Source organism: Mustelus asterias, chromosome 14 (assembly GCF_964213995.1).
Source record: "Mustelus asterias chromosome 14, sMusAst1.hap1.1, whole genome shotgun sequence".
NCBI lineage: Eukaryota > Metazoa > Chordata > Chondrichthyes > Carcharhiniformes > Triakidae > Mustelus > Mustelus asterias.
In genome coordinates this window covers 99,253,961-99,266,323 of record NC_135814.1, presented here as the reverse complement: position 1 = coordinate 99,266,323, position 12,363 = coordinate 99,253,961, and the positions used below count along the sequence as shown (strand labels likewise).

The window sequence follows — 12,363 nt, the reverse complement described above, 5'->3', positions numbered from 1 at the left end:
TGTTTTGAGAAGTGTTGTTCAGATTGGGGACCAAGTGGAGCTTCACTGATGTGAGCTCAGGCTCCAGCTCTCTATTTTTATTCTTTTGTGGATTTAAACTGTAGAATCGCGGCATCCCTACAGTGCAGAAGAAGGCCATGCCGCCCATCGAGTCTGCACTAACCCACCAACAAAGCATCCTACCCAGGCCCTATCCCCATAACCCCACACATTTACTCTGCTAATCCCCCTAACCTACACATCCTGGGACACTAAGGGACAATTTTAGCATGGCCAATCCACCTAACCCGCACATCTTTGGACTGTGGGAGGAAACCGGAGCACCCGGAGGAAACCCACGCAGACACGGGGAGAATGTGCAAACTCCACACAGACAGTGAATCAAGGCTGGAATCGAACCCGGGTCCCTGGTGCTGTGAGTAGCAGTGCTAACCGCTGTGCCACCGTGCCGCCTGGAGTCACATGTAGTTTTTATGACAATCAATGATGGTTGTCATGGTTGCCATCACTGAAGCTAACTCTATAGTCCAGATTTATTAATTGAACGTACGTGGTGGGATTTGAACCCATGACCCTGGAGCATAAATCTGGGTCTCTGGATTACTAGCCCAGTGACATTACCACCACGCCATCATCTCAGAATGGTGGATCAGTTTGAGCCTGCTACTGTAACACAGCGGATAAACGATGGTGATTGTTTTAAACAGAAAGGAGAGCCAGTGATCATCGCACCAGGATATGAACTATCACGGACCAAAAGCAACATTGCCGTCTGCCTGTGTGATGAGTTTTTCAATCGAGTCCAATCTTCCAAATTGTTTGTTTCAAGGTAACTTTATTCTTATAAACAGTTGTATTACTTTTTGGGGAGGGAGACGGAGCGAACAGGACTTGGGGGGAGGGTGAGATTTGATTTGTAATTTGCACAGGGAAAATATATGAACTAAAGTCCAAAGATGTGTGGGTTAGGTGGATTGGCCATGCTAAAAATTGCCTCTTAGTGTCAGGGGGACTAGCTAGGGTAAATGCATAGGGTTATGGGGATAGGGTCTGGGTGGGATTGTGGTCGGTGCAGACTCGATGGGCTAAATTGCCTCCTTCTGCACTGTAGGCTTCTATGGTCTATTGTGATTGTGATTGGCGCAATCTAACCTTTCACCTCCAGATGCTATATCTCTGACTAAGCAGGATGTGGAGATGCCGGCGTTGGACTGGAGTGGGCACACAGGGCACCAGGTTAAAGTCCAATAGGTCCACGCACACCATTTGCACCTGTAAAGACCTGTAGAGAAGGAAAGGAGAAGGTGCAGAAAGTAGTGTTACAGTCATAGCTAGGGTGTAGAGAAAGATCAACTTAGTGCAAGGTAGGTCCATTCAAAATTCTGACAGCAGCAGAGAAGAAGCTGCTCTTGAGTTGGTTGGTACATGTCTGCAGACTTTTGTATCTTTTTCCCGACGGAAGAAGGTGGAAGAGAGAATGTCCGGGGTGCGTGGAGTCCTTAATTATCCAGGCTGTTTTGCCGAGGCAGTGGGAAATGTAGTGAAGGAGGGAAAGGGTTAATGAATTTTGTACCTAAAGGGTTAATGAATTTTGTATCTAGAATCTGTGCAAGGACATTGTAAACCTTACCTGTTTGTGCAGGCTTGTGTGCTAGCTGTTAGCTAAACATAGCTAAACCGCTGCAGATGTTAAAGCGCGATAACGGCTGTTTGAAAGGAGGAATCCTGCTGGGACAGCCACGACCACACAAGTTACTTCAAGGGAGAAACTGCGTCGTGACTGAAGCCGCCGGACGAACTGCGGGTCGTGATGGGAACCGGAGACTGCGTCGTGACTTGGGCTGGGAACCATGATGTATAAATACCCACACTTATTTGTATTCAGGGAGAAGCCTGGCAGACCGCTTTGAGGAACCTGCTTCTCCCAAAAGCTTTTGTAATAAAGCCACTGTACTTTGACTCACGAATAGTCTCAGAGGTATTATTTTACCTACAACAGTAGACAAAGTCAATGAATGGGAGGCTGGTTTGTATTGGGTTACATTCACGACCTTTTATAGCTTCTTGCTCTTGGTCAGAGCAGGAGCCCATACCAAGCTGTGATACAACCAGAAAGAATGCTTTCTGTGGTGCATCTGCAAAAGTTGGTGAGAATCGTAGCTGACATGCCAATTGTACCATTCATATATTTTTAATTAAGAGATCTTAATGACGGTTAATCTGAGGGATTGGATTATATTTGGGAAGTGCTTGTGTGCAACCTATTTGAATTTGGGGCAATCTCAACTCACCTTCTGTCATTAATTCAGATTTTTATCTCATTTTTCAGACCAACATCAGAAAATCAAACGTGAGTGTTTATGTCGAAAACAAGCCATAATTCATGAAGCGACAGAATTGCAACTTAAACTCAGTCCTAGTTATTGGTACAAATTGAAGCAACTCCTTTCTTTAATGTCTGTTTTTTTACCAGATTTAGAAAATGGATGAAAAGGACTTTGGCAGCTTGGCTATGAAATTGGCTAAGGGGTAGAAGATTAAGAGTGATGGCGAATAGATATTTCTCTGGAGAGTAGAGTTTGTGGGATATCCCAAGACTGAGTATTAAGACCCATTGCTTTCCTTATTTTGTATATCCAAACATCCTTGGGGTTACCATTGACCAGAAACTCAAGTGGACTTGCCTCATAAACACAGTGGCTACAAGAGCAGGTCAGGAATCCTGCGGCGAATAACTCACCTCTTAAATCCCCAAAGCCTGTCCACCATCTACAAGCCTCAAGTCAGGAGTGCTCCCCACTTGCCTGGATGGCTTGACACCATCCAGGACAAAGCAGCCCCGCTTGATTGCCACCACATCTACAAACATCCGCTCCCTCCACCACCGACGCTCAGTAGCAGCAGTGTGTACTATCTACAAGATTCTTAGGCAGCACCTTCCAAACCCACAACCTCTTCCATCTAGAAGGACAAGGGCAGCAGATACCTGGGAAGACCACCACCTGCACGTTTCCTTCCAAGCCACTCACCATCCTGACTTGGAAATATATCGCCGTTCCTTCGCAGTCGCTGGGTCAAAATCCTGGAATTCCCTCCCTAACGGCATTGTGGGTCAACCCACAGCGCGTGGACTGCAGCGATTCAAGAAGGCGGCTCACCACCACCTTCTCAAGGATAACTAGGAATAGGCAACAAATGCTGGCCTAGCCAGCGATGTCCATAGCAGATACAATACGCTGTAGAAAAGTGTGACATGTGAATAACAGCAACATGGAGGGACAGTACAATCTAACTGTTGCCACTTCTAGGGAGTGAAAGAACAGAGGGACACAGGGACTGTATATTCACAAATCTTTGAAGGTGGAAGGGCAGGTTGAGAAATTGCTTAAGAAAACAACTGGGACACTTGGAGTTTTAAACAAGGTTAATGAATAGAAGAAAAGCAAGTCATGCTAAACCTGCCTAAGTCTCTGGTATAACCTCATCTGGAATACTGCATCCAGTTCTGGACACAGCATTTTGGAATTTAACAGGATGACACCCGGAATAAAGGAGTTCAGTTATGAGGCGGTTTGGAGAAGCTAGGGTTACTCTCCAAGGGTAGGTGGGGAGACCTAATAGAGTTATTCAAAATCAAGGGGGATTTCAATAGGACAACTGTAGGAAAAATTATTTTCTCCAACACGTTGAGCAACGTGTTCAAATTTAAACTAATTTACAAAAAAACTAGAGGGGAAATGGGGAGAAATTCTTCAGCGCGTTATTACGTTCTACCTGGGAGGGCGGTGGAATTGGATTAAGAACAAAGAACAATACAGCACAGGATCAGGCCCTTTGGCCCACCAAGCCTGTGCCAATACACAGTTTCTATCCCTCTGTTTGTCTCCTTGTTCATGTGTCCATCAAGATGCACCTTGAGTGTTGCTAACGTATCTGCTTCCACCACCTCCCCTGGCAGCGCGTTCCAGGCACCCACCACCCCCTGTGTGAAAGGCTTTCCCCGCACGTCTCCCCTAAACCTTCCCCCTCTCACCTTAAATCTGTGCCCTCTTGTAGTCGACCCTTCCACCCTGGGAAAAAACCTCTGACTATCCACCTACCTTTGCCTCATAAGTTTGTAGACTTCTATCAGGGTGTCCCTCAGCCTCCGTCATTCCAGTAAAAACAATCTGAGTTTATCCAACCTCTCCTCATACCTAAAACCCTTCAGACCAGGCAACATCCTGGCAAATCTTCATAGAATCATAGAATCCTACAGTGCAGAAGGAGACCATTTGGCCCATCACGTCTGTACCGACCACAATCCCACCCAGGCCCTATCCCCACAACCCCATGTATTTACCCTAGCTAGTCCCCCTGACACTAAGGGGCAACTTAGCATGGCCAATCCACCTAACCAGCACATCTTTCAGACTGTGGGAGGAAACCCGGAGCAGCCAGGGGAAACCCACGCAGACACGGGGAGAATGTGCAGACTCCTCGGAGACAGTGACCCAAGGCAGGAATCAAACCCGGGTCCCTGGGGCTGTGAGGCAGCAGTGCCAACCACTGCGCCACCGTGCCGCCCCGAAGTTCCATCAGTTCTTTGCACCCTCTCCAAAGCATCCACCCCCTTTCTTGAAAAGTTCCAGTGGAACGTAAGGAGCTGAAGAGGACACATCTCAAAATCTCTTCCCACAGCTTATCGACACCCTGTTTTATTGTCTTTTAGCTCAATTTCATGCTTTGATCTTAATTCTTGGCAGCAGCCCTGGGTAAAACATCTCAGTAAATCTTTCAATCTGGTGCATTCCAGGGAACAGTTGGTCACGGACCTGCAGAAGCAAATCACTCAGTTGGTGCAGTTACTGGAACAAGAGAGTCTGAAGCAAATGAGCATTCAAACTAAGGTGAGTCAAAGAGCTTTGCACCTGTAGGTGAACGTCACAACATCAGTTGATCTTTCCCTACACCCTAACTGCGACTGTAACACTACATTCTGCACCCTCTCCTTTCCTTCTCTATGAACAGTATGCTTTGTCTGTATAGCGTGCAAGGAACAATACTTTTCACTGTAGACTAATACATGTGACAATAATAAATCAAATCAAAATCAAGTCAAGACTCCTCTGTGTTCCGGTTTCTGCACTTCAGAGGCCGGGATGTCAGTGCTGGAGAGTGGAATATTCTCTCAGTTGTATCTGGCCTCCAGTTCCATACGACTTTTTTTTCCCCATATTGGCCCTGGGGTTTTTCACTCTGGGTTTTCGCCTCTCCCTGGAGATCACATGGTCTGGAATGGGGGGGTGGGGGTGAGTTAATAGGTTGTAATGAACAAAGCATCGTAGCTGTGGGGGACAGCTCGGTGGATAGGATATTGGTATGTAGATAGGCTGGAAAATTGGGCGGGGATCCTGGATTCAGGATTCAATCCTGGACCGGGGAGCGGCACGGGCTTGGAGGGCCGAAGGGCCTGTTCCTGTGCTGTATTGTTCTTTGTTCTTTGACTCAGTTAATCTTTTCAATGGTTTCCATCAGTTGGTAACAGTAACAGTCACCAAGCCTTATCCACAGAAAGGAATAACAGCCAGACCTTTACAACATAGAAACATAAAAATTAGAAGCAGGAGTAGGCCATTCGGCCCTTAGAGCCTGCTCCACTATTCATTTTGATCACGGCTGATCATCACATTCAATATCCTGATTCCCCCTTCCCCCCATATCCCTTGATCCCTTTAGCCCCAAGAGCTATATCTAATTTCTTCTTGAAATCACACAACGTTTTGGCCTCAACTACTTTCTGTGGGAGTGAATTCCACACATTCACCACCCTCTGGGTGAAGAAATTTCTCCTCACCTCAGTTGCGAAAGGTTTACTCCTTATCCTCAAACTATGACCCCTAGTTCTGGACTCCCCCACCATTGGGAACATTCTTTCTGAATCTACCTGTCTAACCCTGTTAGAATTTTATAAGTTTCTGTGAGATCCCTTCTCACTAAACTCCAGTCAATATAATCCTAACCGACTTAGTCTCTCCTCATATGACAGACCTGCCATCCCAGGAATCAGCCTGGTAAACCTTTGCTGTACTCCCTCTATAGCAAGGACATCCTTCCTCAGATAAGGACACCAAAACTGCACGCAATGACAGAAACATACAAAATAATAGAAAGTTTGGCCAATTGAGCCACATCCAAGATAGGAAGTTTAAATTATTTAGTTCCAGGCAATCCTGGTCATTTTTAAAATTCATTCGTGGAACATGGGCGTCGCTGGCTGGTCAGTGATTTATTGCCCATCCCTAGTTGCCCGAGGGCTGTTGAGAGTCAACCACGTTGCTGTGGCTCTGGAGTCACATGTAGGCCAGACCGGGTAAGGACGGCAGATTTCCTTCCCTAAAGGACGTTGGTGACCCAGATGGGTTTTTCTGACAATCGACAATGGGTTTCACCGTCATCAGTTGATTCTTAATTCCAGATTTTTAAAATTGAATTCAAATTCCACCATCTGCCGTGGCGGGATTTGAACCCGGGTCCCCAGAACATTAGCTGAGTTTTGGGATTAATAGTCTAGCGATAATACCACTAGGCCATCACCTCCCCTTAATCTCGGAGTTTTTCTGCTGTTGATACTAGCTGGGGGCGGGGTGGGGGGTGGTAGTTATATCAGGGGTGGGTTGCTGACTCTCTACTGATTACTACTAGGCCGTCGCTTCTCCTGATAACTAGTGGTGGCACGGTGGCACAGTGGTTAGCACTGCTGCCTCACAGCGCCAGAGACCTGGGTTCGATTCCCGGCCTTGGGTCACTGTCTGTGCGGAGTTTGCACATTCCCCCTGTGTCTGCATGGGTTTCCTCCGGGTGCTCCGGTTTCCTCCCAGAGTCCAAAGATGTGCGGGTTAGGTGGATTGGCCGTGCTAAATTGTCCCTTAGTGTAAAGGGGAGCAGCTAGGGTAAATGCATGGGGTATTGGGGATAGGGCCTGGGTGGGATTGTGGTCAGTGCAGACTCGATGGGCCAAATGGCCTCCTTCTGCACTGTAGGGATTCTATGATTCTAGTGTCTACTACCTGGCCTTCCTTTGCTGTAAGGGGGTGTGTACAGATTGTGAATAAAGACAAGGTTGAACACAATCTTGTGAAGCACAGCTATTTGAGAGAGTGAATGAAGAGAAAGCAGCAACTGTATCAGAACTGATGGGTTTTAAATGTCAGGAAAGACTGACTTTTCTATAGAAGGTTAACCAAATACAGGTCTTTAGAATTAGGTAGGTCTAGAGATATTGGGAATCCAAAATAATGAAATTAAGATCGTCACAAATAAATCCAATAAAGAATTTGGAAGAAAGGGGTGGCATGGTGGCAGTGGTTAGCACTGCTGCCTCTCCGTGCCAGGGACCCAGGCTCGATTCTGGCCTCAGGGGACTGTCTGTGCAGAGTCTGCACGTCCCCCCCATGTCTGCCTGGGTTTCCTCTGGGCGCTCTGGTTTCATAGAATCCCTACAGTGCAGAAGGAGGCCATTCGGCCCATCGAGTCTGCACCGACCACAATCCCACCCAGGCCCTATTTCCATAACACCACATATTTACCCTGTTAATCCCCTAACAGTAGGGTTAATTTAGCATGGCCAATCAACCTAACCCGCACATCTTTGGACTGTGGGAGGAAACCGGAGCACCCGGAGGAAACCCACGCAGACACGGGGAGAAAGTGCAAACTCCACACGTGCAGTGACCCGAGGCCGGAATTGAACCCAGGTCCCTGGCACTGTGAGGCATCAGTGCTAACCACTGTGCCACCGTGCTGCCCTCCTGCAGTCCTGCGGGTTAGGTACATTGGCCATGCTAAATTACCCCTGAGTTTCAAGGGCATTAGCAGAGTAAATACGTGGGGTTAAGGGGAGAGGGCCTGGATGGGATTGTTGGCGATTCAGGCAGGATGGGCCGAATGGCCTGTATCTGCTCTGTAGGGACTCTATGATATTATGAACTTCTACACCCAGAGGTTAGAATGGGAAACCCACAAGGAATAGTTGATGTGCATCTCGAAGATCTCTTTCAGGGGAAATTCGATTAAACATAAAGGAGATAGAAATGAAACAAAATACTAAAAGGGTGGGATGGACTAGGTCTGAGTTGAATCTCATGAGGAGCAGAAACATCTGTACAGACCCGTTGGGCATCAGGACCTCTTTCTAACCTTTAAATTCTACATGAACTTCTGTCTGTACTTGCCCAGAAACTCAACCTGTCCCAAACCAGGTAATCAGTCAGATTTATTTTAAAAGGCATCATACGAAAGCCGATATTCATCCACTCTGAGAATTGACAATCGCTCAGACTTGCTTCAAGAGAAAGCATTTGTTGAAAAGTTGTTTGTGCTGTCTGGCGATTCGAGAAATAGCATCTCACCCTGAATGTTATTTATTGGTTCCAGTTCCAGAATGAATGCAAGGAGGCGAGCTTGAAGATGCAGAGAGAGCATGAGAAGGAATTGAGGTAGGATTGTAAATAGCTGCGTGGAGTCAGACAGAAAGTATTAATTCTAATTTCAAGCAACACAATAACGATCTATTGTTGGGTGTGGAGTGTATGTAGGAAGGTATATGCTGTATCTAACCCAGAAGTGTTGACCACCAACCAAAATAAAAAGTGTCTTGCCTTGTCCCATCTTCAATCTCATCTGTGTCACATCTACCATGGCAATATGCTAGAAAGTCAATTCCAATGCTTTCCTTCTTGGGGTGGCATGATGGCACAGTGGTTAGCACTGCTGCCTCACAGCGCCAAGGACCCGGGTTCGATTCCCGGCTTGGGTCACTGTCTGTGTGGAGTTTGCACATTCTCCCCATGTCTGCGCGGATTTTCTCCGGGTGCTCCGGTTTCCTTCCATAGTCCAAAGATGTGCAGGTTAGGTGGATTGGCCATGATAAATTGTCCCTTAGTGTCCAAAGATGTGCAGATTAGGGGGATTTGTGGGGTAAATAATGAGGGTTATGAGGATAGGACCTGGATGGGATGATCTGTTGGAGAGTTGGTGCAGACTCAATGGGCCTCCTTCTGCACTTTGGGATTCTATCTTCCATCTAAAGAGTTGGACGAACGCTCACAGCAGCTGTAATCGTCTTGCAAAACTGTATTGTGACTTGTCTTGGTATCTTAGCCATTCTGCCAAGGGAAACATGCCAATGTTGTTGCCCATAGTTGTGGCAAGAAGGGTGAAAAGAACTAAGGGGTCAGTTCTTTCTCACGTGAGTTTACTTTATTTCAGAAAACTGGCAGAGGTGCATGCACTTGAGATTGAGGAACTGCAGAACAACTTTGCAGACTTACTGGAGGAAGAGAAAGAGAAAGCCAGAAAGAAATACTGTAGGTCCAATCGCACTGTTCAACAAATCAGAAGGAGGTTCATTTAGCATTGTTTCATTCCTGGTCTTTAAATCTCTTTAAAGTTAAATGAAAAACACATACACATCAATTAGCCTTTAATCTTAAAACATGGACATACAAAGATAGAAAATAGGAGCAGGAGTAGATCATTCGGTCCTTTGAGCTGCTCTGCCATTCAACATGACTGTGGCTGGTCCTCTATCTCAAAGCCATACTCCTGCTCTCTCCCCAAACCCCTGAACATAGAATCATAAAGGAAAGGTTTACAGCATGGAAACAGGCCCTTCGGTCCAACTTGTCCATGCCACCCCTTCTTTTTTACCACTAAGCTAATCCCAATTGCCCGCGTTTGGCCCATATCCCTCTATACCCATCTTACCCATGTAACTGTCTAAACGCTTTTTAAAAGACAAAATTGTACCCGCCTCTACTACTATGTCTGGCAGCTTGTTCTAGACACTCACCACCCTCTGTGTGAAAAGATTGCTACTCTGGACCCTTTTGTATCTCTCCCCTTTCACCTTCAACCTATGTTTTCTAGCTTTAGACTCCCCTAGCTTTGGGAAAAGATGTTGACTATCTTCAGAGTCTAGAAATCTATTGATTTCCTCCTTAAATATATTCAGTGATTTGACCTCCACAGCTAGCTTCTGGTAGCGAACTCCCTAGGGTCACCACGCTTTGCGTGAAGATATTCCTCCTCATCTCTGTTGTAGTGGGGAATTTCAAATCGGTGGCCGGATTTCTTTCGAAAATCTAAAGATTAATTCTAACTGCAACTTTCGCAAAGGTAAAATGTTTCAGTTTGTTAAGCGTAATGAGTTTATTTTAAAAGTAGGTTTATTAAAACATAGAAAAGCCAAGTAGGACATACAATAGACTAAGCGATAACTTCGGCCGAAGGGAGACCTCAGATTTGATTTGATTTATTATTGTCACATGTATTGGGATACAGTGAAAAGTATTGTTTCTTGCGCGCTATACAGACAAAGATGTTCATAGAGGAGGAAAGAAGAGAGTGCAGAATGTAGTGTTACAGCCATAGCTAGGGTGTAGAGAAAGATCAACATAATGCGAGGTAGGTCCATTCAAATGTCTGATGGCGACGGGGAAGAAGCTTTTCTTGAGTCTAAATATGTCTAAATATATGTCTAGCGGCTCAACTATACCACAGAGCTTTCTCAAAAGATCCCGCTTTTCGTGCCAAAATACTGATCAACTATACACTTTTGTTGTCAGTAGTTGAGACCAATAATTAGCCTATAATTTTGTTTATTATTCAACATGCCAATCTAATCATGACACTATTCTAAATCGAATCACAATCTAACACCTTAAATAAAAGTATTCTATGAGTTCTTTCTAATCAGCGGAAGTTTGCCTCTTGGCAGAGGTTGCGTTCTTGTAGCTAAGGCATCCAAGAAACCTTATGTTGCATAAGTCAGCACTGGCCAAATCGCCAAGACCCGGCACTGTGCCAAATGGGGCCCCATCACTTGACCTTCCTCAAGGCCTAAGCAAGCTTTGCATTATATTGTAAAATGTCCCTATCATTTGATTTAATCAAAATTAGCTTCCCTGCATCCTTTGTCTTTGAATGCAAGTTTACATCAATAATAACAATTTATTGATATTTTAATATCAAATCAATTTAATATCAAAGAATTATATCTTCCGATCATAAATTCTGTTTCCACGTTTCTACCTTTCAAAGTTTAAATTAATACATTTTCAAGTTAAGACACATTAATTCATTTAAACAAATTATGCACTTCAAGTTAAAACACATTAATATATTTCAATGGGGTGGCACAGTGGTTAGCACTGCTGCCTCACAGTGCCAGGAACCCAGGTTTGATTCCCGGCTCGGGTCACTGTCTGTGTGGAGTCTGCACATTCTCCCCATGTCTGCGTGGATTTCCTCCGGGTGCTCCAGTTTCCTTTCATATTCTGAAAGACGTGCTGGTTAGGTGCATTGACCCGAACAGGCGCCGGAGTGTGGCGACTAGGGGAATTTCTCAGTAACTTCATTGCAGTGTTAATGTAAGCCTTGCTTGTTACTAACATTAATAAATTTTACTTTTTACTTTACAAGTTAAAAGTTTACTTTACAAGTTATAAATCTTATTAATTTAAGTCTTTTTTAGTATAAATTCAGTTGTTCCATTATCCTCATGTTGGGTGAGATTGATTGCGTTTCTCTAACCCCTTTGTGTTAGCTTGCCAATGCCCATAAGTTCTGTCTGCTAAATTTCCTTCTATATCTGTCCTAAATGGCCTCTCCCATATCCTGAGAGTGTGACCCCTTGTTCTTGGCCCCCAAGCCAGAGGAAACAACATCCCAGTCTGACCAGCCCTGTCAGAATCTTATACTTTCAATTAGATCCCTTCTCATTCTTCTAATTACCAGTGAATACAGGCCCAGTCATAGTATCATAGAATCCTAAAATTCAGAGGAGGCCATTTGCCCTATCGAGTCGGCATTGATTCTCCAAAAGAGCATCTTAATCAGTCACCACCCAAGCACTGATCCCTGTGTGACCCCCACTAGTCACTGCCTGCCACTTCAAAAAAGACCCACTTGTTCAATACTCTCGGTTTCCTGCCTTTTAACCAATTCTCAATCCATGCCAATATATTACCCCCAATCCCACGTGCATTAATTTTGCACACTAACCTCTTCCGTAGGACTTCATCAAAAGCCTTCTGAAAATCCAAAAACACCACATCCACTGTTTACCCATAACTATTCTACTAGTTATATTCGCAAAAAACTCCAGTAAATTTGTCAAACATGATTTCCCCTTTCATAAATCCATGTTGACTTTGACTAACCTGGTTGATTTTTTTTAAGTGTCCTGTTATCACATCCTTCATAATAGATTAGCATTTTCCCTACTACTGATGTTAGGCTAACCAGTCTGTAATTCCATATTTTCACCCCCACTCCTTTTTTAAATAGCAAGGTTATATTTGCCACCCTCCAATCGGCTGG

At 45.0% G+C, this 12,363-nt stretch overlaps 1 protein-coding gene across 1 annotated transcript in view; it reads left to right on the top strand.

The window, feature by feature from the left end:
• The first annotated feature begins 641 nt into the window (after positions 1-641).
• Positions 642-12,363, top strand: part of LOC144503427 (uncharacterized) — a 38,069-nt gene continuing 26,347 nt past the window's right edge. The window contains exons 1-4 of the mRNA XM_078227734.1: positions 642-780; positions 2,558-2,577; positions 8,416-8,477; positions 9,250-9,347. Coding sequence (XP_078083860.1) covers positions 642-780; positions 2,558-2,577; positions 8,416-8,477; positions 9,250-9,347 — 319 coding nt within the window. The remainder of the gene's footprint in view (positions 781-2,557; positions 2,578-8,415; positions 8,478-9,249; positions 9,348-12,363) is intronic.